The 25,952-nt window shown below is 39.6% G+C and overlaps 1 protein-coding gene across 1 annotated transcript in view; it reads right to left on the reverse strand.

Annotated features, from left to right (window-relative positions):
• Positions 1-25,952, reverse strand: part of DNAAF9 (dynein axonemal assembly factor 9) — a 74,072-nt gene that overhangs the window by 32,780 nt on the left and 15,340 nt on the right. The window contains exons 3-20 of the mRNA XM_009098157.4: positions 23,114-23,233; positions 22,197-22,321; positions 18,907-19,003; positions 17,121-17,227; positions 13,519-13,596; positions 12,242-12,340; positions 11,473-11,528; positions 10,284-10,419; positions 8,402-8,483; positions 7,452-7,488; positions 4,773-4,860; positions 4,250-4,326; positions 3,939-3,983; positions 3,300-3,345; positions 2,889-3,000; positions 2,302-2,372; positions 1,132-1,182; positions 296-383 (exon numbers count right to left, since the gene is read on the reverse strand). Of these exons, the coding sequence (XP_009096405.2) occupies positions 296-383; positions 1,132-1,182; positions 2,302-2,372; positions 2,889-3,000; positions 3,300-3,345; positions 3,939-3,983; positions 4,250-4,326; positions 4,773-4,860; positions 7,452-7,488; positions 8,402-8,483; positions 10,284-10,419; positions 11,473-11,528; positions 12,242-12,340; positions 13,519-13,596; positions 17,121-17,227; positions 18,907-19,003; positions 22,197-22,321; positions 23,114-23,233 (1,515 nt within the window). The remainder of the gene's footprint in view (positions 1-295; positions 384-1,131; positions 1,183-2,301; positions 2,373-2,888; positions 3,001-3,299; positions 3,346-3,938; positions 3,984-4,249; positions 4,327-4,772; positions 4,861-7,451; positions 7,489-8,401; positions 8,484-10,283; positions 10,420-11,472; positions 11,529-12,241; positions 12,341-13,518; positions 13,597-17,120; positions 17,228-18,906; positions 19,004-22,196; positions 22,322-23,113; positions 23,234-25,952) is intronic.

Here is a 25,952-nt window from a genome sequence, read left to right on the forward strand (position 1 = left end):
AGGGTGTGCACTGGGGAAGGTGAGCTGGGGGGAAAAGCCTCCTCCCACCAAAGCTCTGCAAAGCCTCAGTGCCCAAAGCTCTGCAGGAATTCTCCTTCCAGGACTTCCAGGCAGAGGCTGGGGACAAAGGAATCAGAGGAATTAAACACAAGAGACTTGGAAAGGCAAATTGGAAGTTTAAGGTGATGGCACAGTTTGGCTCAGCAGAGTGTGAATCCCAGAACCTCTCTCCTGTTTAAAAACAAAACAAAACAAGAAAAAACAAGCCAAAAAAACAAACCCAACTACATCTCACCTTCTGCAGGCATGGCCTGTGCATTGCTGGAACAGATATAAACTCCATCACCCCCAGTGAGGAAAGTGCCCAGGAAAGATTTGTCCTCCTAAACAGGAAAATCCAAACAGCCCCATCAGACACTGCATCAAGGACCAACCCAAGCAGGAAGATTTTCTCCTGCTTTTGCTCCAAGATTTTCTTTTTAAAGAGTTTTATCCTGCATGGATACAGAAGGACCAGGGAAAGAGAGCAAGGCAAGAGGGTAATTTTTTAAAAGCCTTCCCCCCATTTTGGTTTTGCCAGCAGCAATGAAGTTACAAGTTATTGTCACAACCACAAGGCTGAGCTTTTTGTTTTTGCTTTGTCCATTTACTGAGCTAAAAGTATATTACATGAAAATAAATCTATTTATAATGAACATTCCTGGGAACCACAAATTGCACCACAAATGTGAAACTCATGTGATTTAAGATGTTTCCAGATTCCAAACTCTTTTTTTTTTTCCTAGTGCTTAGAGTGTTTTCCTTTAGACATTAGCATGCTAATTAAGTTAAAAGAAAGTTGCATCAAGTTTTAGGGGCTTTTGGAGACACATGAGCTCCATGAGTAATGCTCAGTGAGACTTCCATGAAATCAGAGTTTTATTAGGACTCTATTTGCTCTTGGGTTTTATGATTCTTTGAAATAAAGAAACCCTCAAACTTTTACACACAATATATTATTTTGGTTGAGAAAGACAGGGCAGAAGTCCTGGAGAAGAGAAGTACCACACATAATAAAAGGAGAGTCTGGTGGGAGCTCAAGTTGTTCAAATCCTGGTTCATCTAAGAGAAACCAAAATATTAAAACTTTACCTTCAATACTTGCTGTGCCTTTTCAGACAGTTTCACATCACTGTCTTCAACCTGCAGCCAGAAACAGCTTCCATTTGAATGGTGATTTATATAAATCAAGCAAGTTAACATTAAATAAAAAGCATTTTAGAGGCCAACAAGAACCTCAGGTACCACAGACAGAAAAAACCCTGAGCCCAGAGTGTTTTAAAAACAATTTTGTGCTTTTGATACTGTGTTACCATGGGACCAAAATAATTTCTTGCACCACATTCTCCCCATTAAATTGTTTGATAGACTAAAATATTATCTAGATAGAAAGCATGCAGTTTTATTTTTTATTACTGTTCAAGCTTGCACTGCCAAGGGCAATGCCCAGCTTTGTTGTATTCTCTGGAATTCTATCTCATCAGAGGTCTTGAATCAAACTTGGCTTTCAAAAACAACCAGACCTTTAAAAAGATAAAAACCTGATGAGGTGAAAATTAAATCAGAAGGAGAAGGAGAAGAAGGAGAAGAAGGAGGAGAAGGAGAAGGAGAAGGAGAAGGAGAAGGAGAAGGAGAAGGAGAAGGAGAAGGAGAAGGAGAAGGAGAAGGAGAAGGAGAAGGAGAAGGAGAAGGAGAAGGAGAGGAGGAGAAGGAGAAGGAGAAGGAGAAGGAGAAGGAGAAGGAGAAGGGGAGAAGGAGGAGAAGGAGGAGAAGGAGGAGAAGGAGGAGAAGGAGGAGAAGGAGGAGAAGGAGGAGAGAGGAGGAGGAGAAGGAGGAGAAGGAGGAGAAGGAGGAGAAGGAGGAGAAGGAGGAGAAGGAGGAGAAGGAGGAGAAGGAGGAGAAGGAGGAGAAGGAGGAGAAGGAGGAGAGGAGGAGAAGGAGGAGAAGGAGAAGAGGAGGAAGGAAGAGGAGGAAGGAGAAGAAGAGGAAGGAGAAGAGGAAGGAGAAGAGGAGGAAGGAGAAGAAGAGGAAGGAGCGGAAGAGGAAGAAGAGGAAGGAGAAGAAGAAATAAAACTCCTGCCATGCATGGAACCATCAGCTTAATTTTTCACTTATCATCCAAATCTAAAAAACCAAGGCATGTTAATATTACAAAATTGAATTTCAGTGCTCAGGTTCCCGATTTTCCCTCAGCCAAGCCCACTCCCATAGCAAGTTTTGCCCTGTGGATGAGCTGAGCTGAGGCTCTGAGCTCTCACTCACCAGCCAGGAAGCGAATCTCGGGATAGCTGCAGTCAGGATAACGTGCCTGGAGTCTGGGTGGATGCTGCCATCTGCAGGGGAGCCACGGGAAGCAAAGCAGTGGAATCAGGGAATTATTAAGGTTGGAAAAGACCTCCAAGATCACCAAATTCAACCTCTGACCTAATATCACCATGGCCACTGAACTTATACCACCCACACACTTCAGAATGCTCAGTATGTTACTGTTCAGACCTGAAATTTCTATAGTAAATATGAAAATCTTATTATTTTAAGGATTTCTGGGTGTTTAAATGAAACTTTCACAGCAGAGTAACTCCCAGTCCTCTTGTGCTCTTACATACACAGAGCTACTCCAGAGTTCCATAGAAATCCTGATTTATTCTGATCTTCCCATGGCTGCTCCAGAGTTCCATAGAAATTCTGATTAATTCTGATCCTTCCATGGCCTCTTCCTTTGCTCTTAGTGTTCCAAACCCATCAGGGCAAGAGCAAAAACACCCACTGGGATTCCTTTGGCTTTCCCATCACAGCAAAGCCAGCAGAGGACAAGAGTGGAGTTGAATTTTAGGATTTAAAGTGCTCACCTTTTTCTTTGACCTGTATTTGTGATGTCAGGAAGGACTCTGAAAACACAACAGATCCCAAGCATCCTCTTCCTGTGAGCAGGTCTGGAATGTCAAACACCATCATGGATGCCTGCAGCCACCCAGCAGTTGGAGGGAAGGGAAGGGAAAGCAAAACTTGAAATAATTTCAATTGAAAAAGCAAAGTTTGTATTTTTCAAACATCCCAAACCAGTATTTCTATATTGTGGTTAAATCTGTGTTAAGGTTTTATCTGAATTCTGATTTCTTGTTAAACCTGATCCAGCATCTGAAATCTCACTCATGTCTCCTCTTATATTTGTATTCACATAAAAATCTCAGTATGTCCCAGAAAAACAGACACTTGAGCTCTATTTTCTAATTAAATAAAGAAATATTGTTATTTCTTACCGTTTTAATCAAACTCAGGCTGTCCTCGTTATCTAATGGAGTAATTCTAGAACAACAATGATAATTAAATATTTAAAAGTTAGATCATTTTCCTGTGACTTCACAGCCACCAAAAAAGTGGTTTATTTTAAAATATTAAAATATTTTAATCTTTGAAAATAAACACTTATTTGTGCAGGTCATTTCAGTCAATTAGTGTGAGGATTAAAGAAGCACAAGTTTGTGATATCAACGAAGTTAAAAGCACTTTTAAAAGGAAATTGTTCATGAGCTCATGCTGCTTCTACTCATTAACAGTTAATAAAAATTAGTCTGCCCAACTGCTTTTTATTCCTTTTAATGTTTTTAAAATTCCACAGAATTAGATATGAAATCACTGAACTACCTCATACACAAAAGCATTTAGCACATCTTGTGTGAAATTATCAAAGGGGTTTTTGTGAAATAATCAAACACAAGGAGTTCCAAGAGGAGAAAAATTTATTTATTAGTGTATGAAAAGCACTTTAATTAATAACAAGATAATAATGCTATTATTATTATTATTATTACTATTATTACTATTATTGTTGTTAATATTATTATTATTAACATAATAATGGCATTAATAACAAGAAGTTGTAAGACAGTGATACAAACCTGCCATGGTTGTTCACAGCCTGGATTTGAAAAGCAATTTTGGAGCTGTAGAATAGAAATTGCACAGGTGAAATGTGTGGTTTATATTTTAAATGGGAAAAAAAAATAAGCAGGAATAGACTTAAAGCAAAAGAAGTGATTAAGAAAACTGGAAAATGGGATAATTATAATGATTTTTAAAGGTTGAATGCACTGTGAAGTCTTGAAATTTGGCAGTCAGGCAGGTTCAGTTTAAAATTCATATTTTTCAATTTATAATTGATATTTTTTCCCCCCAAAGAAGCCAAATGAGCAACTCTGGAAATACCCACCGTAAAGCAGATTTCAGCTGGGCTAAGCCAAGGGTGTCTAACACAGACAGCAGCACCTGCTCTGCCACCTCCTTTGCCTGAAAAAAGGAAACCAAAATTAAAATATCCTTTCCCATGGCCTTCCAAACCCCAGCAGCTCCAGGAGCACCCAAAGACCACCAGCAGACACTCAACAGTAACACACTGATGCACCAGGCTAAAATTTGCTCTTTCACAGATCTCATTTTCCTTACTAGGAGCTCAGGAAAATTCATGAGAAGATGGAAACCCAACTGGAGATGGATAAAAATTAGACACACTCTGAAATCTCTCTTTTATTGTATTTTTTTTTTTTTTTTGTTTTGAACAGAATTCAGAGCCTGCTTGGAGGGCAGGGTGTGAACCTTGGGTTATTCCATCGAGCGAAACACAGAATTTATTTGGGTTTTCATTTTGCTTTGCACGTAAATCTCATCCTGCAAGCAATCCAAATCAACAGGGACAGAGAGAGAACAATTAAATTTCATTTACCAACTTCATTTACCTTGGATTCAGTGGAAGTTTTAGCATAGCACTCAATGCCAGCAAGCACAGCCTCTACAACAGCAGAATATATTTGCGACAACAGCGTACTGAAGAGAGATACAAACACAACATTTACTGCACAGGCAGAGTTTTCTTCCTCCTCTCTTTAAAGGAGCAGCTTTTCCTCTCCTCCTACAACTCCCTTAATAATAAGGAAGGGGTCTTTGTTGGAATAAGTGAAGCAGTTTTATAGTTAAGCTTTCTGTTTAAGAAAATTAAATTAGAGCAAGGAAATTGTTGAAATTACAGGATATTTTAGGGAAATAACTCTGGATAGAAATGTATCTGGTGATTTTGTTAGTCAGGAATAAAAAAATCTGGTTTATTGTTGCTTTTTGCTGCAGTTGGGTTTAAGAATCACATCCTAAATGCAGGGTTTGGAGTGACAGAGGGAATGGCTTCACACTGACAGGGGGAGGGATGGATGGATGGGATCCTGGGAGGGAATTGTTCCCTGGGAGGGTGGGGAGGCCCTGGGATGCAATTCCCAGAGAAGCTCTGGCTGCCCCTACACCCCTGGAAGTGTCCAAGGCCACTTGGAAGTGTCCAAGGAGCCACCTGGGATAGTGGAAGGTGTCCCTGCTGTCCCTCCCTCTCCTGGCAGGAGACTGGAATGAAATCATCTTTAAAGATCTTTTCCAACTCAAACCATTCCACAATTCCATGAAATCTCCATCCCAGCTTAGTCCAGGGACTGAGAAAATGGCACAGAAATAAAGCAAAGTCAGGTGAAGCCAGGAGTGACTTTCAGCCACTGCCACATTTACAGCTCCAGAACCACTGGGGACAAACCCCCGAGGGCCCAAGCAAGGAACATCAGCCTCTGTTCTCCTGCTAAATTACAATTGAAAAAATGAGCAGATCAATAAAATCACTCCCTAAATTTGAAGTTTTCTCATTACTCCACTGCCAATATTGAGGGAGGGAAGAGGGGGGAGCAAAGAGAAGGATACAGCATTCAAGCCAAAGGCAAAGCATTCCTGAAGGATGGAAAAAAGCTTCTGAAGATCCCAAACCTCAAAATGCATCAAAGCTTGTCTTGGATCATCCCCAACAGCAGCAAGTGATTTTAAAATTCAGCTTTTTCATTCATTTTTCAGGTTTCTGGATTAAAATTTCCTGTGCTTTCATATGCACTTAGCATGTTTGCACTGCATTAAAGCAATGAAATTCCTTTACATTGTAACTCTTCCAGACTTTGACACCATTCCTATTTTCCCTCAAATTCACACATATATTTGCAAGAAAACACCTCAGTGAGGTGTCCTTTGCCTTATTCTTCTTCCCATTTTAACATTTTAAAGCTAGCAGTGAAAAAAAACCAAAAAAAAAAAAACCAGCACAGGATTTCTTTTGTGTTGCTTTTGAAACATTGTCTTAAAATAAAAATAAAACCACAAAACTTATCCCAGTTTATCATTCAGTTTTCAGAGCTAGTTTATGCACTCCAGGCAATCACTACAGCCAAATTTGGAATGAACAATGTTCATAAAACACTTTTTATTTCACTTTTTTATAAAATATTGACCACTGGAAGAAGCAGGACACAACTGCAAACTAAGCTAAAAATCATGAGTTCAGCTTTGTCAAAAAAAGTCAATTATACTACTGGTGTTACAATTAGATTATTTGCAGCAATACAGGGATGCTTCCAAGAAAAAAAAAAATATTATTTTCAAATTACTGCCTTTATCAACCCCTGCTTGGTTTAGAGCTTCTCTACTCATCTTGATTTAAATGTATTTAGTACAGAGGATTTTTGAAGCAGGATAAAACATGTTTGAGCAGTACATAGATGTAAGAAAAAACACCTGTTGGAGTTCAGTTTTCTCTAAAAAATGGAAATTCTGCTGCTCAGTGCAGTAATTCCATTTTTATGTCTCAAAATTAACAATATTTAGTGTGACAGCTCTGACACATCTTTAATATTTTTAGTATCTTGCTACCAGGTCATGCAGCTTTGCAGAAAAACCAGGCTCCTAAAAGGATCCCAACTAAGGAGGACAAAAATCTCTGAGGAAAAATCTGATTTCTCAAGAGAGAGAGCAGAACCAAAGCAGATTTTCTCCTGTGTTCTCCAAGCTGGACAGGGATCTCCAACATGCCCAGAAGTGGAGATCAACATGGAGAAACAAAGTGGGATTTTGAGAAGGTGAAAATGTGCAGAAGCTTTGCAGCTTGCCAAATTTTAGGAAAACTTCAGTTTGCTCTGATTGAACAGAGTGAGTTTATTCACAGGTTTGAGTGTTCCCTGCTGGCATTTTCACTGAGCAGCAGAAATTTTCCACCTTGTGAATGAAACTGGTCCAAAATTTGCTTTTTCTTCTGTCTGTGCAAGATGCTGCAGTGTGAGAGACTTTTCCCCTTGGTTCACATAAAGTATCTTTTAAAATTATTCAAGATGATTTTTTTACAACAATTTCAGCAAAATTAACTAATATTTCCTTTCCTAACAACTCCTCATGTACCCACTGAAACTCCCCACGAGGATTTTGCCTTTGCAACCCTGTCCCATGCATTATTCTGAATAAAAATGTCCCTGCAGATGCCAACAGCCACTAAAAGCAGGTGTCACCTACTGCCACGACGTAGAGAGAGAGAAGAGTTAAGGAATAATAGAAAAAAATTGGCAGCTTACACTTGCTCAGCTTGCTTGTGCATCTCATTGTCATTTCCTGTGTTAAAACAGAAATAACCAAAATAATAACAATAAAAAAGGTTTGGTTTAAACACTCTGAGAACATTTCTGCTGCACATTTCACATGGAATTTATCCAGTATTTTATGCTACTAGGGCAAACACAGGCTGTAATTCCAATTTTCCAACCACCCTCTCTTCAGCTGCTCTGACCCCAGCATATATATAGATTTTATATATATATATATATATATATATAATATATTTAAGAATTTATTTATTTTTATTTTTATATATTAAATAGATATAACATCAACATATAATATATAATATATAATATATAATATATAATATATAATATATAATATATAATATATAATATATAATATATACTATATAATATATAATGCATACTATATAATATATAATGTATATTACATATAATATATATTATAATTTTTTTCATTTTTCTTTTTTTTCCAAGCTAACCCTAAGGACTGACTTCATTCATGGACTCTTCCAGCCCTTCAAACTATCGAACAATGTGTTTTTTTTAAATTTTACATTGTTTTTATTTGGGAATACAGCTACTGTAACTCATTACACTGAGGATAAAGGATGGGAGTGAAAGAATTTCCTTCATCCTAAAAATCCTCAGTAACTTGACAACTCTCAGTTTGAATTATGTATTTTGGAGACTGTTTCTTTATAAATCCATATGGAACATGGACTTAAATATTTGTTCAATGCTTTAAAAAGGATCTGCACACTGAGATCTGACAGATTTTATGTTCAACACTCAGATCTGACAGATTTTACCCACAAAATCTGCTATGATTTCATGCACTGGCTACAGAATCCACCACACAGAAAGGAAGCAAAGCCTTTAAATGCTACAAATGTTCCTGGAATCAGAGGTAAAAACTGCCTTGGTTTATTTCATGCACTTACCCAGGAATGGAATGTGAGTGGCTCCAAAAAAATAGGTCCTTGAACAAGCCAGGGGTCCCTTTGGAGACACACACTGCACTACCTAGCAGTCAGCATTAATGAGATACAAAAGACATCAGTAAAAGGAATGGGAGCAATAATTAACAATTAACTACGTTCCCCTTAAGTCTTCTAAGCACTGACAGACTACAGAAGTTTACAACACAGAACTGGATGGTGAAAATGCAACTTACGTTTTCAAAGGTCTATTTCACTTTTGACTTGACCTGAATGGTTGAAAGACTTTGGGAAGGAGATGAGCTCTGACTTGTGCTTTCAATTTCCTATGTCAACTGCTCTTTTCATGAAGAGGAAAGTGGGTCAGGTTCCCATAACTAGGCTGGCACTTGGTCTTATTTACTATTTTCATGACACCCTATTAAAACAGTATCACCTGTACCTGTAAATAAACCACCTTTTTAAGAACAGCATCAGAATCTGAGGACAACAGATGGAGCAAGTACATCACAATAACACAGTACTTGCAAAGGTATCAAATGGATCTTATTGTTCACAAGGGAAGGAAAGACAGGACTGGAAGTGTTTTCACAGAAACAGCATTGAGAGCAGCAAATGGAGGATGAGATTTCACCAAGATGCAAAACCAGAAGCCCCACGTCCATCCATCCCTGAAATGCTGACAAGCTCATCAACTCATGGCCTCACTCATGCTCTCACATCCACCTGCTCAGGGCTCACACCACTCCCAGAGCCCCTGGAGGCAGCAGGGAGCTCTCTCCACACTCTACCTCTCTCCTCCTTCGCTGCCAAGTTGCCTTCTGGAGCCACCCAGGCCCTGCAGCCAGAGGATCCCAAATCCCTGGGGTGATGGACCTCAGCACATGTTTAACAACCCAGCTTTTACTGGGAAATGGAAACAAGTTAATCATCTTCAACAACCCAGATTTTACTGGGAAATGGAAACAAGTTAATCATGTTCAACAACTCAACTTTTACTGGGAAATGGAAACAAGTTAGTCATGTTCAACAACTCAACTTTTACTGGGAAATGGAAACAAGTTAGTCATGTTCAACAACTCAACTTTTACTGGGAAATGGAAACAAGTTAATCATCTTTAACAACCCAGCTTTTACTTGGAAATGTAAAAGTAAAAGCACAAGTTTAACAAAACAAGTAAAAGCATGTTTGACATCCTAACTTTAACTGGGAAGTGGAAATAAGTTAACCATCTTTAACATCCCAGCTTTTCCTGGGAAATGGAAACAAGTTCATCATGTTTAACAACCCAGATTTTACTTAGAAAGGGAAACAAATTAATCATCTTTAACAACTCAGCTTTTACTTGGAAGTGGAAATAAGTGAAGCTTTGCAACTTGATCAGAACAGTCCTGGAATTCCATGAAAGGTTTTTCAGAGTTTTGTCAGTAGTTGTTGAAGCATGCACTGGAATTTGGATACATGGTGGTATATCCCAGGTTTATCCACAAAGGTGTTATAAAAAAAAGTGGCTTTTTGTTTCTTTTTTAAGAAGTTATTAAATAAATGTGATTGAAATGGAATCTGTGTGTCACAGTCAAGTGGATCACAGAAGGCCAGGACACAAAGAGCATTTCCCTCTCCCCCACCCACTTACAGCAAAAATTGTCTTTTTCTAGAGAATAAATTATTTTAACTCATTCAGCAGTCCCTGATTAAGAATCCAGTATGGTTCCACTTGGAAAGATCAAGAAAAATCACATTTATTCCTTGAACTGATGGATTGCTAAGGTGCTTTCTGTTAAGAAGAATTAGGCATTTAACTCATCAAAGCCAAGCACAGAAAATACACAAAGAACAAGAGAATATACTTCCAAATCTCAGATAACTTCTCCAAAGGCTCACCATATGCTTGGCAGTGCTCCCACCAAGGCCAGTGTTTCGCACCAGGTGCCCTTCAGATGGAAAATTAAAGTTCCCAGTGTTCAAGTTTTCCTTTGTGGAGTGGCTGCCAAACAGGACAAAGGGCTGCCTGCTCGGGCTGGGGAGGAGACAGGGAATCAACAGCAAAATACTTGCAGGAAGTTGACTAACAAATGAAATCAAAGCTTTCAACTGCTGAATTTCTCATTATAAACATAAAAAATTGCTAAAGCTGCACAAAGCTTCACAGTGAAACGAGCAAGTTCAAAAGAAAAAAATCTACTTGCATTTATAAAATGATAATTGAACTTATCTCAAGGTTGTTCCCAAATGCTCTTAAAATATTCTTTTATCTTAAGCTGCCTTGAAAAGCAGCTGAGTTTAAAATTTACTATCTTGAAAAGCCCTGAAATGACAGTGTTGGAAATAAACCAAACTATTTTGGGTTTAGTTCTGGCTTTGGGCCCAAAACTCAGCTGGAGAGGTCAAAGATTTTCTTTTCTTTAATGCAATGCAAGCACCAGAGGATGCAGCCAGAAATAAAGGGCATTAAATTCCACTGGTTCTCTCCAAACAGAGGAGAATGTGCAGAGATTGAATGATCTAAACAAACCTTGATCACCTCACAGCAGCACCACGTGGATTCTGAAACAGAACCTTCACCTGAACAACAACTCTTGGTTAAAAGTCTCTCATAGAATCTCAGGATGGTTTGGGGTGGAAGGAACCTTAAAAATCCTCTCATTCCAACCCCTTCCTCTATCCCAGCTTGTTCCAAGCCCCATCCAAACTTCCAGGGATGGAACAAGAAAGGAATTGATCATAATGAACAAAATTTCATGGTCTAGGCAAGAATTCCAGCATTAAACCCTGGAAAAATTCAGCTTATCCTTCCAGGACATGAAAGAACTCTGCAGAGGCTTTTTTCAGTAGATTTGATCTACTGAGGTGATACCAAAAAGAATTTTAAACATTATGGCATCAGGGATATGGAAATAAAATATTGAGGTTCTAGTGACACCAGAGGGAGTAATGAGTAATGATGATGATGATGATGATGATGATGATGATGATGATGATGATGATGATGATGATGATGATAATAATAATAATAATAATAATAATAATAATAATAATAATAATAATAACAATAATAATGAGTAATAATTACCTGTTATCTGTTATATGGCTTGAGATCATGCCATGGCTGAAATAACTTCTGAAGGGCTGTGAAGAATCAAAACCAAAAATTATTAAGAAGTACATGGACAGACAAGTATGAAATATCCTCTCATTAATTAAACCTGAATGATCCTTCTCAGAGAAAACTCCTGAACCCTCAGAAAACACTTCCAACCTCCACAAACAAACCCAAACACCACTAAATCTCTCATTTCATTCAATCATTCAATGGTGCAGGTCGGGAGGGACCTGAAAGCCCATTTAGTTCCAACCCCCTGCCATGGGCAGGGACACCTTCCACCATCCCAGAGGAAGCAACAAAAATGCTTCAAAAAAAGCATCAAAAGGCTTCAAAATGCATCAAAATGCATCCAAAAAGCAACAGCCACCCCCAGAAATGCTGTGCTGTGTTCTGTTCTGTTTTCTCAGTTCTGTTTGAACAAATTCAACTTGTTAATCCCTGCACATACCAGATTCCATCCAAATGCAAGTTAAATCTGCCTGCAAATATCTCCTGTGCAGACAGAAATTGAATTATCAGTGAGCAAACACTTGACTGAATTACCCCTGCAGCCCCAAGCCATCATACCATGGATTTTTCAGATGGGTGGTGACTTTAAAAAATTCAAATTATGTGGTTTTAACCCTCAAACATGAAAAGTGAGATGGGATAGGGAAAAAAATAAATAAACCCCAAATTAATGGTGAATAATTATTCCTTCTGCATGGATACTGGAGGATTGCTGAAGCAGGCCTACCTCCCCAGCCTGAGATTCTGAGAGTTCCAGAATGAAGGGAATTTCAGTGTCAAAATTTGCAAAAAAGTTGGTCCACTGGTGTTCAAAAATCGTTAAATCCTAGAAGGAAAATAGCTGATGTTATTTTAAGAGAAATGAAGGCAAAGGTGACATTTCACTGGAACACAGAGTGCCCAATGAAACAATAAACTCATGAAATTAAATATATTTTAGGTGATAAGAACATTCTGCTGGATTTCAGGGTGTCTTTTTGTGGGTGTGTGGTTTAGGTTTATTGTTTTCAGAAACTTTAAGTCAATTTAACAACAACTTTCAGGTTGAAAACTTCAAATTATGATAAAAAGGCCTGCTCAGGGTGTAGGACAAGTCTCAAGCATCAATCTCACTGCCACCCAGAGAGGGGAAGTGAAATATCAGAGAGTGATTACTTAAAATGAGAGCCTTGTAAAAACACTATGATATTTTAATTTTCATTCCTGCAGTTGACTGAACAACCAAATTGGTGTGAACTACCAATATGTTATTAATAAAGGATAATTACTGCTGAATTTTGTATTAAATTGCTATCAAGCTAGGAACAGATTAAAAATTAATATATACCAAGAATTATAAAATTATATATGCTATTAAAGTATAAATAGTAATTTAATAAATTATAAATGTTAATCAATTAAAATATAATATAATAGATTGTAATATTTATAATAAATTATTATAAATTTAAATTATAATATAAATATAGATAGAAATAAATTAGAAATATAAATTATAATTACATATCCTAATAGTTATACAATGCTTTCTCCTCTGAGATCAGAGCATGGCATTAATGTGAGAATCCCTTCCCTCTGTTTGTGTTTCCCAAAGCACCAGGGCAGCCACTGAGTGTCACTGTTCCCCACTTAAAGGAGCTGCAAAACATCTGAAAAATGCTTTTTTTCTCTCCTGGAAGAACGGTTGGGTGTTAAAGGGGATTTTTTAACAAAGGAGGATTAACACACAAAAGCACAGCAACTTCATGTATTTTGTACATGGTTTAATGACATGAAGGAAAGTTTTTAGGAGATTTTCAAAGCAATAAATTCAAGGAAACCAAGTTCTTTTAATGTTTTTCAGAGTTTGTGGCAGATTTAAGGAATGAGAGGAGACCCTGCAAGCAACAGCAGGCAGAGCCTGTAAATTAAACCCACAAACTTAATTAAAACCAAACAAAATCCAACTTTTACTCTGTGGTTCCACCAAGCAGGAGCTGAGGCAGAACATTTCACCTCCCTTACCTCAAAAAGCAAATCCTCCAAGGACACAGGATCCATTTTGCTGTAGGTCTTCCATAAATCAGCACTGACATCCATTAACTGAAAGAGATTTTAAGGACATTTCTGTGAAAAACATCACAAAGAAGGCCACAGATCCAGGTTTCAGCTGAGACAGAATTGGGGAACACTGCCCTGTCTAACAGTGCTCCTTAACTCTGATTTCACAAACATTTCCACTCTGATTTCACAAACATTTCCACTCTGTTACAAAAGGCCTGACCAGTGGGGCTCTGAACTCTGTGCAAAGCTTTCTCTGCATCCTCCAAACAAATCATTTCACAATATTTCTCAATTTAATAGCAAAGAACTGCATGAGCTGGTGCAGGCAAAAGGGCAAGATGAGTTTTCTGAGTGAAGACAGCCAAGAACCAATTCCAGGTTTAGTCATCCTGAACATCAGCCAATACTTGCTCCAAGCTGATGGAAATTTAGGCTTAGACAGTTTAACTTTGCAATACTAAATTTAGGCTAAGACAGTTTAACTTTGCAATACTTTCTTCCAAGTAGCAGGATGATGTTCATGGAGTGCAATATTTAAAAATCTATTCTAAAGGGACACTGGTATCTGAATAATTCTGCATTTACAGGGTTCCCCATCACCCACTCAGTTAAAAATGCAACACTGGCTGGAATTTTCTTAACCAGTTTTCTTTACAGTTATTCCAGGTATTCATGTAGTAATGATTTCCCAGACCTCACTTCCATTCCATGCCTATAAATACAGGAAATTTTCTAAATTACAGGTGATGCATATGAGAGATGCATATGGAGAGCAATATTTAAAAATCTATTCTGAATGATTCTGCATTTACTCCCCATCACCCACTCAGTTAAAAATGCAACACTGACTGGAATTTTCTTAAGCAGCTTTCTTTACAGTTATTCCAGGTATTCATGTAATAATTATTTTCTTTACAGTTATTGATTTTACAGTAAAGATTTTCTTTACAGTTATTCCAGGTATTCATGTAATAACAATTTCCCAAACCTCACTTATATTCCATGCCTATAAAAACAGAAATTTTTCTAAATTACAGATGATGCATATGGAGAGCAATATTTAAAAATCTGTTCTTAAGGGACACTGGTATCTGAATGATTCTGCATTTACTCCCTGTCACCCACTCAGTTAAAAATGCAACACTGGCTGGAATTTTCTGAACCAGTTTTCTTTACAGGTACTCATGTAATAATGATTTCTCAAACTTCACTTCCATTCCATTCCTATAAACACAGGAAATTTTCTAAATTACAGCATCATGAGCAACTTTGATTTATCCAGTAAAAGAGCAACTGCCTTTAAAATGCTGAATTATCATCCTTCATATATTCCATCTAAGAGAACACACAGAAGAGGAAAAATCTCAGAGGGAAAGTCTTGAGCTAAAAATGCACCAAAAACCTCCCCTTTTAATAATGGCAGAAGAATTCATTTATAGATGATTTACAGTGATCCCAAATGCACTCCCAGCCTGTTTCCTCCCCCCTCAGTGACACAAACATGTACAAAGTTTAAAATGTCATTTCCCATTTGAAATCCCCTCACTGAGTTCAAGGAGGAAGCAGCAAGAACTCCAGCTGGAGCTGCCTGCACTGCCAGAGCCAACATGATTGCTCTCAAAGAAGGACTCCAGGAATTTTCTCTGCTCCTTTTGAAGCACTCAGGAGTGCTTGGGGACAGAATCAGCTCCCTGGATCACACAGGAGAGGTTCTGTCTGTGCCACCCTGTCTGAACATTTTTTTCACAGCCTCTACAGATTTGTGAAATGGAGTGGGGTAACTAAAGGGTAATTAAAGACCCAACAGCTCCTGAACTGCCAGTGAAATTTTCAGTAACTCATTTTATGCCTCAGGAAGGGTGACTGACTGCCCTCCCCAAAGATCTCATCTGTTGGCACTCTGTGTTTAATGCTTTGGGCAGGTTCACACCACTGAGTGTTACAGAACCAGTGATGGAATTAAAAAAAAAAACAGAAAAAAACTTTGAAGCTTCAAATTTTCCCCCCAGTGGGAAGAGAACAGTGCTCAGAAAGGCACAGGAACTCTCAGAGAAGCATGTACAATTATAGATATGATGAGACTTTAAAAATGGCACTATTAATTCTCTGGAGGTTTCCCAGCTATCAGGAGTCAGACAAAAGCCCATTGTGGCTGTAAAAATGGAGGAATGATAAGGAAAATGGAACATCTGCACTGCTGTGGCAGAGATTCAAAACATGAAAGCAAAGAAGCTTTAAACAAGCACAGAAATGCAAAGCTGTCATCTGAAAATGCTGTTCAGAGCATAATTAATAAATGGGCAAATCAGTGGCATAAGTTGCTCAGAGTTAAATCATTATTAAATATAGGAACAATTAAATCCTGATTGTTGCCCTATTGAGCATGAATATACAATGTCAGGGAGAGAATAGGGTGCAGCTCTTCACTCAAAACCAGTGACGCAAGAATAGTCTTTTCGTATTTTCTGAGCTCATCTCAAGGTGTTCAGCACTAACCAGCTCCTCTTGCTCTGCTCTTGAAGATCTAGAGCCCATCTAAAAAATTAGGGGTAAAAAATTCCATCTAGGGGTAAAAAAATTGGTTATTGGTAAAGGTGGCTCTTGAAGGAAGGGAAGGGAAAGGAGAAGGGAAATGAAAGGGGAAAAGGAAAGGGGAAAAAGAAAGAGGAAAAGGGAAGGGGGGGAAAGGTAAAAGGAAAGGGGAAAAGGGGAAAAGGGGAAAAGGGGAAAAGGGGAAAAGGGGGAAAGGGGAAAAGGGAAAAGGAAAGGGGAAAAGGGGAAAAGGGGAAAGGGGAAAGGGGAAAAGGAAAGGGGAAAAGGAAAGGGGAAAAGGAAAGGGGAAAAGGAAAGGGGAAAAGGAAAGGGGAAAAGGAAAGGGGAAAAGGAATGGGGAAAAGGAGAAAAGGAAAGGGGAATAGGAAAGGAGAAAAGGAAAGGGGAAAAAGGTAAAAGGAATGGGGAAAAGGGGAAAAGGAAAGGGTAAAAGATGAAGGAAAAAGATGAAGGAAAAAGATGAAGGAAAAAGATAAAGGAAAAAGATAGATTAAGGAAAAAGACAGATAAAGGAAAAAAGGAAAGGAAAAAAGGAAAGGGAAAACGGAAAGGGAAAAAGGGAAAAAGGAAAGGAAAAAAGGAAAGGGAAAAAGGAAAAGGAAAAAGGAAAGGGAAAACGGAAAGGGAAAACGGAAAGGGAAAAAGGGAAAAAGGAAAGGAAAAAAGGAAAGGGAAAAAGGAAAAGGAAAAAGGAAAGGGAAAAAGGAAAGGGAAAAAGGAAAAGGAAAAAGGAAAGGGAAAAGGAGTTCTAAATCACAGCAGAAGCCTGGGGTGAATGTTCAAATAATGGTTTATCCAGGAGAAAGTGCTGTGCAGCCCAGAACAGAACCTCAGCCACACCACAGGCTCCCCATCCTGCCACAGATTTAGATCCAAAAACCTCCATCCAATTTAGCAGCTCGCTTGAGCAGTGAGTCAGGACTAGATCATCTCCAAAAGTGCTCTCCCAACAAAATAATCTCATGAGTAAGCTGTGCCTCAGGAAGGAGATGGCCAAGGGAAGCACTCACTTCATATTTCATGGTGAAGAAGCCGTCGCCGCCGATCCCCTCGAGCGCGAAGGCCTGGACAATCGGCCACTTCTCCACGATGAACATGTCAAATATCTGCAGGTGGCCTGCAAAGCAAGCACAGCAACCTCCCCTCACAAATCCTGGCATTTCAGCTCTCCCTGAGGTCTTGGGATTCACAGACTCAGTTGTAGAATAATCCCATTTTTGTACAGCTGAAAATCTTGAAGCAAAAAGTATTTTTGATGCAGATGGCAATTTTAGAAGCTCCTCTACACCCTAAATTTTGAATTTTATTCCTTTTTTTCAGGATATTCCACATCTCCTTTCAAACTGCATTACATGCTGATTAACAATTGACATTCAAGATAATAAACAGGGAGCTTTGCTTACACCAGTTCATCAAATACATGGCCTTATGTAGATACTGAAATACAACATCACAGAATCCCAGAATGGTTTGGATGGGAAAGGACCTTAAAGTTCATCCCATCCTCCCCCTGCCATGGACAGGGACACCTTCCACTGTCTCAGGGGGCTCCAAGCCCTGTCCAACCTGGCCTTGGTTGGATGGGGCTTGGATCCAATTCCAGGGATCCAGGGGCAGCCACAGCTTCTCTGGACAACCTGTGCCAGGGCCTCACCCCCCTCACAGGGAGGAATTTCTTCCATCATCCCCATTTCATCAGAATTTTGAGTTGAGGGAGATTAAAACTTCCTCCTGGCACTTCCATTAATGACATTTTAGGCAGTCAGAGCATTTCAGCCTTCCTTAAGGGAAGCAATAAAGAATTAGGAATAAAAAAAGAATGCTCAAGGCTGGCTCCAGATCCCAACAGGAAGCTGTGCAAGGCAGGCTTTTTTCAGTGCTAAAAAAGGAAACTTGCATAAAGAAATGTTTATTCTCCCCTTCCATAAAGAAGGATTTCTCTGGAGCCCCCATGGGAACAGAGAAGTTCTGTAGCAGCTCAGACACTGCTCTGAATGCAAATCATTGCTCTGCCTCACACTGGGGGCATTCGCTCCCCAGATGAACTCTGAGAGCTTCCAGCTCTCAGAAAGAAATTCAGCTCTTAAGGGAAAGGATGCTAAAAGGAAACTAATGACTTACTAATCTTTATTTCTCTCCTAAAGCAAGGAAATCTTCATTCTCTGAAGCTGCAGGGTGCAAAAACACTTCTACTCTGTGATGGAACTCTAGATGCTGAGAATTTTAAACTTTTTGCTTTGAAAAGCACAGATCCACAAGAGAATCCTATATTTAACCTAAGGCTGTAGAGAAGGCTTCCAAAATTGATTAAAATTATAAGTGAGTAATTTGAATAAGAGTGTGTGATATCACAAAGTAGAAAACTTAGAGTTTCAAGCTTTAAAATATAATAATATATATAAAGCTATAGAAGAAGTTTTAAAGTTGTTCTTCCTCCTTCTTTTTCATGAGTTTCAGTAACATTTTGAAATTAGACAAAAAGTCCACATTGCAGGACATAAAAGATTAGTTATTGAGTTAAAAATAATTTAAATATAATTTCTTAATTAGATGGTTTAACCTTAAAAGACCTTGTAAAGAGAGCGAGCCATTTTATACCTTGCTGGTAAAACACTACAGAACTCACTGCTTTTGAAACTGTAACATAACTTTTTTTTAAAAAATCTAAGTTTGAATGTGAAATACCATCTCAAGTTCCTTCAATCTCAATCTTCACAAAAAACAAACCCCCAAAAAAACAAAAAATAGACCCAAAAAAACCCCAAACCCAACAAGTGTGAGCATCGCCCAGCCTACCTTGGCAGCTGTAGGGGATCCCAATGCGGCTGCAATCCCTGACCATGTCCACAAAGCTGGAAATCTTGAACTCCTCTGCAGCTTCTTCATCTTCATACTGAAAGAAGCCATTTCAAATCAAATTGGATCAGGCATGCCCTGATTTGAGTGGTAGCAAAGAGAAGATGCAGCATCCAAAGCACTAAAATATCACCTACAGCCTCCTCAAGCATCTCTTTCTGTATTTTGGAAATCCCATCATGGCAGGGATGGACTCAAGCCAGTGGAAAATTGAAAAAAAACAAACTTCAAAGCAAGGTTTTTAATCATGACACATGAAGGCATAATTATAGACTTTATTTTCAGCTTTCAGTGAAGTCTTTCAACATCCAGATTTGAAAGATAAAAGTAATTGTGAGGATACCAACTGATGTGCCACAAAAAACGTGCCACTGAGGGGAAAAAAATTAATATAAGGGACTGAATTACCAGCTAAACAACACTGAGCAAGGAAAATCAATGACAGAATAAGCTCCAGGTCACAGATGAGGCAAGGAGAACCAGTTTTGGTCTGAGGGAGAGGGGACCTGCAGGAAAAGGAGGCAAGAAGAGGAGAAAACCCTCATGCAATGCTGTCTGAAGACTTCAGCAGACTGAAGGGCAAATATCCTGACTCAGAAATCATAAAAACCAGACTGAAGAGACAAATCCCACTAAAGTCCTTTTTCTAACAGAACACAAAGCTGCAAACACACTGACTTTGGCCTGAAAAGCAGTTCAGCAGCAAGTCTGGAAACAGCTTTAGCCCTGCTGGCTTCTTCAAGAGCCACTTGTTTTCTGGAGCAAGATCAGAAGGCAGAGGTGTTTTGCCTATGTTATTTTATTTGATTTTATTTTTATGTGCAGTGCTCTGAGCTTCTTATCAAGGCAAATGACACGATTATGAACTCCTTGGGAGCTTCAGGGTACACCCAACACATTTCTTTTGAGAACAAGTTCTTTTAAGCCAAGCCTGAATTGAAGCTGCAGCTCCAGCTCCTCCGTGGTGGGTTCCTCCTTCAATCCCAGATCAAAGGTGCAGCTCAAAGCCAAGCCCCAACCAACTGCCAGTTTCTCAAGACTTAAAAACGTCATTGGAACAAGAACTTGGGTTTTGGCAGGGTGCTAAAGGCTTGCTCACAATCTGCTGTTGCAGCCAGTTCAACTGTGACACCCCAGAATTTACAACAGCAAATTTCTGTACTTTATCCTATTTGAACATTGGTATCTTTTTTAGTAATATGGGATTTTTTTCCCCACAATAACAAGGATATTCTCTTAAATTCCTGTGGTCTAGCAAAAGCAAGTAGGAAGGAAAAAACGAAGCAGAAGCTCTGTGTTTTGCCAGAGCCAGGTACAGCACTGCTTTATTTATTTCTAAAATTCTTGTGCTTTTTTGGTTTCATTTTTATGAAGTTATTTCTATCACTAAAGTAAGTACTAGGAAGCCACTGCAGGCAATTCTCCTGTAAACAGGATGCACTTAAAGCCCGACACAGCAAGGTTTTGTTTGTCCTTCAGCAGTAATCTCAGAAACTGGCAATTCTTATACACTGGGGATGTGACTGTAAGTGCTCAGTTCACTGTCACCAAACAGCAATGAAGTAAAACTGTATTTTCAGCTTCCAAAACCAAACCTTTCCCCTCCTTTCCACGGAGCACATGATTCACCTTGCCAGTCACATCATGGCAACACTGTGTGATTAAGGTTCTTTACCACAATAAATCATATCAAAGCCCATAAGCAGATGAAGCTTAAAATTCAATAGCTGAGATTGCAGCTGCACTGGCAACTGTGTGCTAAGAACTTCTCTGCACCATGGCATCAGATTTGCCCTTTCAGCAAGGATTTTGGCAACAAAGAAGCCTTGTGAAGCCAGGCTTTGGGTTTTGCTGTGGCATGTTTTAACCTGGAGCTCAGCTGTTCTATCCTAACAAGAATTACCCCTCTCTGCCTGCACTCCTGGAATTGTATCCACAACAAATTTTGGGATCCATGGACAAGGTATTTATAAACTGGAGCAAGATCAGTGGAGGGCCACCACAGTCAGTGGGATGCAGCACTTGTCCCAGAAGGAGAGATCCAGGCTTGCTCAATATCTGCACCTCAAACCCACCAAAATAGGACTGAGATGGCAAAGTCAGGCTCTCCACAATGGTCATGACAAAAGTCATGATTTAAAACAAGCAGGTTTGGGTTTGACAAAAGGAAACACTTTGTCACTTGGAGGACAGTGGGGAAATGCAGCCAGCAGAGGTTCTGCAGTCATCCTTGGATGCTTTCAACATCCAGCTGCAAAAAAACCTTGAGAAATCTGATCTGATCTCACCACTAAAGCAGGAGGTTGGCCAAGATGATCTCCAGAGGTCCCCTGTAATCTAAATTATTCCCTAATTCTGGGATCTAAGCTATCAACCAGACACACAATCAGTCTGTTATAAGTCCCACCACTTCCAAGCTGGGAACTCAAGAGAACAAAAGGTTTCTCTGCCTGACTTTCCGACTGGCTTCACTCACCATCACAGGCTCCAAACCCACTCCCTGCAGAATTCAGAACAATTCCAACTTAGAAAAGGAACTACACAGAACTCAGTGTAGGAAGAAGCATTTCCAGTCTCCTTTGGAATGAAAAGGTCCTTATTCTACACCCAGACAAAGAGAATTTTCATTTTTTACTCCTCTAAAAATACTTCACAACAATAAATGGACTTTTTCTAAAATACTTTGACTTTTAAGTTCAAGATGAAACTCACATCAGTCATGGAATGTAGTGGAAGTGAGGTTATTAGTTCTTAACAGATAGATTTAGTAGTTAAAATGAAAATACCTAATGAAGTTTCTTGATTTTATAGGACTTACTAAGCCCATCTTTCCTAATATTCTCAAACTCTTGGCAGCCAAGGCAAACATTGCTTTGGCAGCAAACAAGGCTGATGTGGGAAATCTCAGTGTTCACTGTGATACTTGATTCACATTTTGCATTTTTCACAAGCCACATTTTTTTCCTCATTAAAAGATCACTGACTCAGGTCAAAACAACAGCAATTAGTGGGAGAGAGGAGCAATTTATCTTCACACTCCAACAAATAAAAGTATTGACAACAGATTCTTCTTCTACCTTTTAGCAAATGATTAATACCCAGATGTACACAGATATCACTCCCCTGCTGAGGAGGAAAGAGAAAAAAAAGCTTCTGGAAAGAATGTTTTTAAAAGTTTCACTATTAACAAGTTCATTAGCAAATCTTGTCTGCATTCATTTTTCACTTACCTCATTTTCAGTCAGACAGTGGAAATGCAAGTTCCTCCAGTGTGCCACATAGGGTAAAAGATGATTGTAATTCACAGGGTTACAGTACAGATGAACACTGTCAGGTTTTATTAATATGATTATATCTGCAACAAGCACAACAAATATCCCAGCATCAGGACTCCACACACAAGAGAAACTGAACAGAAAACATTTTTTTCTATTATGCACCTCATTAAAAAAGAAAATTGTTCAGCTATCTGAATGCAATTCCTGATTTTTTTTTTTTTAACAAACAGAAGGAGCAGTTGGCAGCCACAGACAGTTCCAAGCACAAGAGCACTTGTTACTGTTCCAGACAACTGGGGGGTAATTCCAAACTCTTGCTCAGAACTTGCATCAGCCTGTCCTTTGTGCAGCCAAGAGGGTCAGGATGAGCCTTCCCAGAGCACTTCCAGAACTCTCAACTCCAGCTGCTCTTGCCTGATGTTACATCAGAGCTGCTTCAAGTAAAAACTATCAACACCACAGCCTGCAGGGGAGATAGCCAAAACTTCCATGCAAACAAGGGAATAACAAGCTGTGATCCCAGGGATTGGCCACATTCCAAGTATGACAAAGGTGAGTGAATGTGCTGAAGTGAAAAAGAGCTCAAGTAGTTCAGAAGTGCAGAGGTGTGATCACACAGTATTAGACTGAACTAATGGACTGTAACTGTGTAAGTTTACAACTTTTGAGATAAATTGTGGAGTAGAAAACATGAAATATATCTTTTTATGTTTAAAAATGAGTCCTTCAGCAGCGTTTCTAAGAAGATATTTTCAGGCACATACAGACAACTTGAGACTTAGTGACCTTTAATTATTTTTTTTTGTATGTCCTTTTTTCTGCTCATCTTCTGTCCAGAACAGGTAAAAAATATTGAGAACATTACTCACCATCCAGAACTTCCTCAGGAAAACCTGTCCTTTCAAAGTCATTGTTGTTCTGGTTGTACAAACCAAAGAGCAGATAATTTGCCAGCTCTCTGCATCCTTCATTGTATCGACTGTCTATGCCTGCAAAAGCAGAAGCACAGCAGAATTGGTGTGTGTCCTAACACTGCACACCTGAAAAGTTTATTTTCTTCCTCAATTTATTCAACTTTAAAGCAGGAATATGCACTCAACTCCCCAGCTGAACACACTGAGAGAAGAGGGTAGGGAAAAGGAGATTTTGCAAGATCACTGCCACATGCTGACATCTCCCTTTCAACCTAAGTCCATGAGTATTCCTTAAAAATATTAAATGTCTTGTTTTCTGCAGTGCTGTGCATCCAAAATTCTGTTTTTTCTAGTAATTCAAACATCTGCCTGGATGCAGGATGCATTCTAATTAATATGTTCTTGATTGAAGCTTCCTAACAAACTAATCCTGTGACCCAAATCTCCTGCTTTAGAATACATGATTAAACATTATCTTATCAGTGTTATAGAGCAATCCCTGAGTCACCAGAGAGCCACTGCAGACTTCTGACAATTTGTGAAAAGATGTTCTGACAAAAAATGTGGGGCACAAAAAGCTTCCAAGGAAACCTTTCCTGGTCCTTGGGAAAATTAAATGAAAACAACTGAAGATCTGGAGCATGAAAAGATAGAAGATAAATTCAAGAAGAAAGGAATGAGGTCACAGATTTAGAAACTATTTTCATCAGTCTTCATCTCTCTGGATGACAGTCACAGTCATAATTCTACTGTAATAAACCCAGTTTTTTCAAACAAGTACAAGTGCACATAAAGCAGCATCCTGACCACTCACATTTCAAGGAGGTCACCAGTCTTGACTGCCAAAAAATTCCTCTAATGGCAAATTTTCCTACCAAGTTATATTAGAACTCAGTGGGATCCTTGCCAACAAATCTGGATTTATTACATTAGGATACAGTGGAATGGCTGCCAATAAAATGAGATTTGTTAGCACTGCTAAAAGAGAGATCAGCACATTGATAATGTAAAACATGGCCTGAGCATCTGAGTCTCAGCTCTGGAACTGGAAACCAAACCAGCCAAGAGTCACCTGGACTTGGCAAAAACTGGAACAAACCTCAGGTTCTCCTGTTTATGCTCCTTTTTCACATTATGCTTCAGCTTTAGGGTGCTAACCAGATGATGTGTCTGCATCCAGCTACTGAATCCCACACCTTAACACCTCTTTGTTTGCTCAGTAACTTTGGGGGCTCACATGTACTCCAAGGTATCTGAGATCTGGTGGAAAGCTGCCTCACATCTGTCCCAGCTTTCTCAGCCCTCAAAATTTTGTTTTTTTTTCCTGCCATAATCTTTGAATCCTCATTCTCCTCCTGTTTCTGACCCCTCACTCACAGGTGTCCCTCTATTTTATTTACACTTTCAGCCCAGTGAAAGCAGGCACACCAATGTAATCTGGAATTTAACGGGACTCAACACACAAACATTGCTGCAAAAGCCCTCGTGTCTGGGTGGGATTTCAGTTACAAACAAGTGGAGACTCCCTTCTTCCAGGAAGAAACTGCCCCATTGTTTTAGGGAACTCCATTTCAATGGGATCAGCTGCAGCCTTGGGAAGTGAGCACACACAATCTCCTGAGGATAATCTGCTCCACTGATTACCTGCCTAACTGAGGCACCTTCTGAAGGCTCAGAGGAGCAATAATCTGGCACAGACAGACTGAAAGTGCTGGCAGTGTCCAGGCTGGAAAAGACAAGGCTCCAGAAAGATCTCAAAGCCCCTTCCAGTGCTAAAGGAGCTCCAGGAGAGCTGGAGAGGGACAGGACACTGGGAATGGCTTCCCAGTAGCAGAGGGCAGGGATGGATGGGATATTGGGCAGGAATTGTTCCCTGGGATGGTGCTGAGCCCTGGCACAGGGTGCCCAGAGCAGCTGTGGCTGCCCCTGGATCCCTGGAAGTGCCCAAGGCCAGGCTGGACAGGGCTTGGAGCAGCCTGGGACAGTGGAAGGTGTCCCTGGCCATGACAATGAGTTGAACCTACCTGATTTTTAAGGTCCCTCCGACCTAAACCATCCTATGATCCTGTGATTCTAATTTCTGGAAGATCAGAAGAAAAATGAGAAACTGCCCTCACTTAAGAAAAAAAAAAAAAAAAAGTTGATGTCACCATCCCTTGAAGAGTTTGAGATTTTATCTGGGTACAGCAGCTTAGAGCAGGGAAGATCTTCCAAGCCAAACTCCAAATCCCTGCTCTTTCAGTTAGTGACAGAAGGAGGGGAAGAGAAAACAAAGGATCTTAAAGGGGGCCAGCTGACAAATTTAACTCTTATAATAGAGGACACGGGTGAATTGTTGCTTGCAGAGCACTGACAGCCGTACAGGAAAGGCATTTGTTCAACAAAAACCATGAATTCTGCAGAATATCTGGAATTTGTGGTTTATTTGGGTCTTTCAAGTATCCTGTCCAGACAGGAGCTTTCACACTGAGGCTTTGGTGCTACTCAACAGCAACATTTGGAGTTCAAGGAACAGATAATCTAGCAGAAAACAAACAGGAAATGAAACAATGACCAAGATAAGAGCATATCAGGAGTCCTCCCCAGAACAATGGGCAAGGCCATGAATTAGGAAAGCCCGACGCCTGTCCCCAGCTGAGCTGGGAGTTTGGAACTCCCCCTCCTGTTCCCAGCCCTGGCAGGGCTGTGAGCACACCCTGAGCCAGGCTGAGCCCGAGGTTCCTGCTCAGCTGCCCCTCTGAGAGCCCATTCGATTTGCTAAAGGGGCAGAAAGTGTGAAAAACGCCAATCACTT

Source organism: Serinus canaria, chromosome 4 (genome assembly GCF_022539315.1).
Source record: "Serinus canaria isolate serCan28SL12 chromosome 4, serCan2020, whole genome shotgun sequence".
NCBI classification, from domain to species: Eukaryota; Metazoa; Chordata; class Aves; order Passeriformes; family Fringillidae; genus Serinus; species Serinus canaria.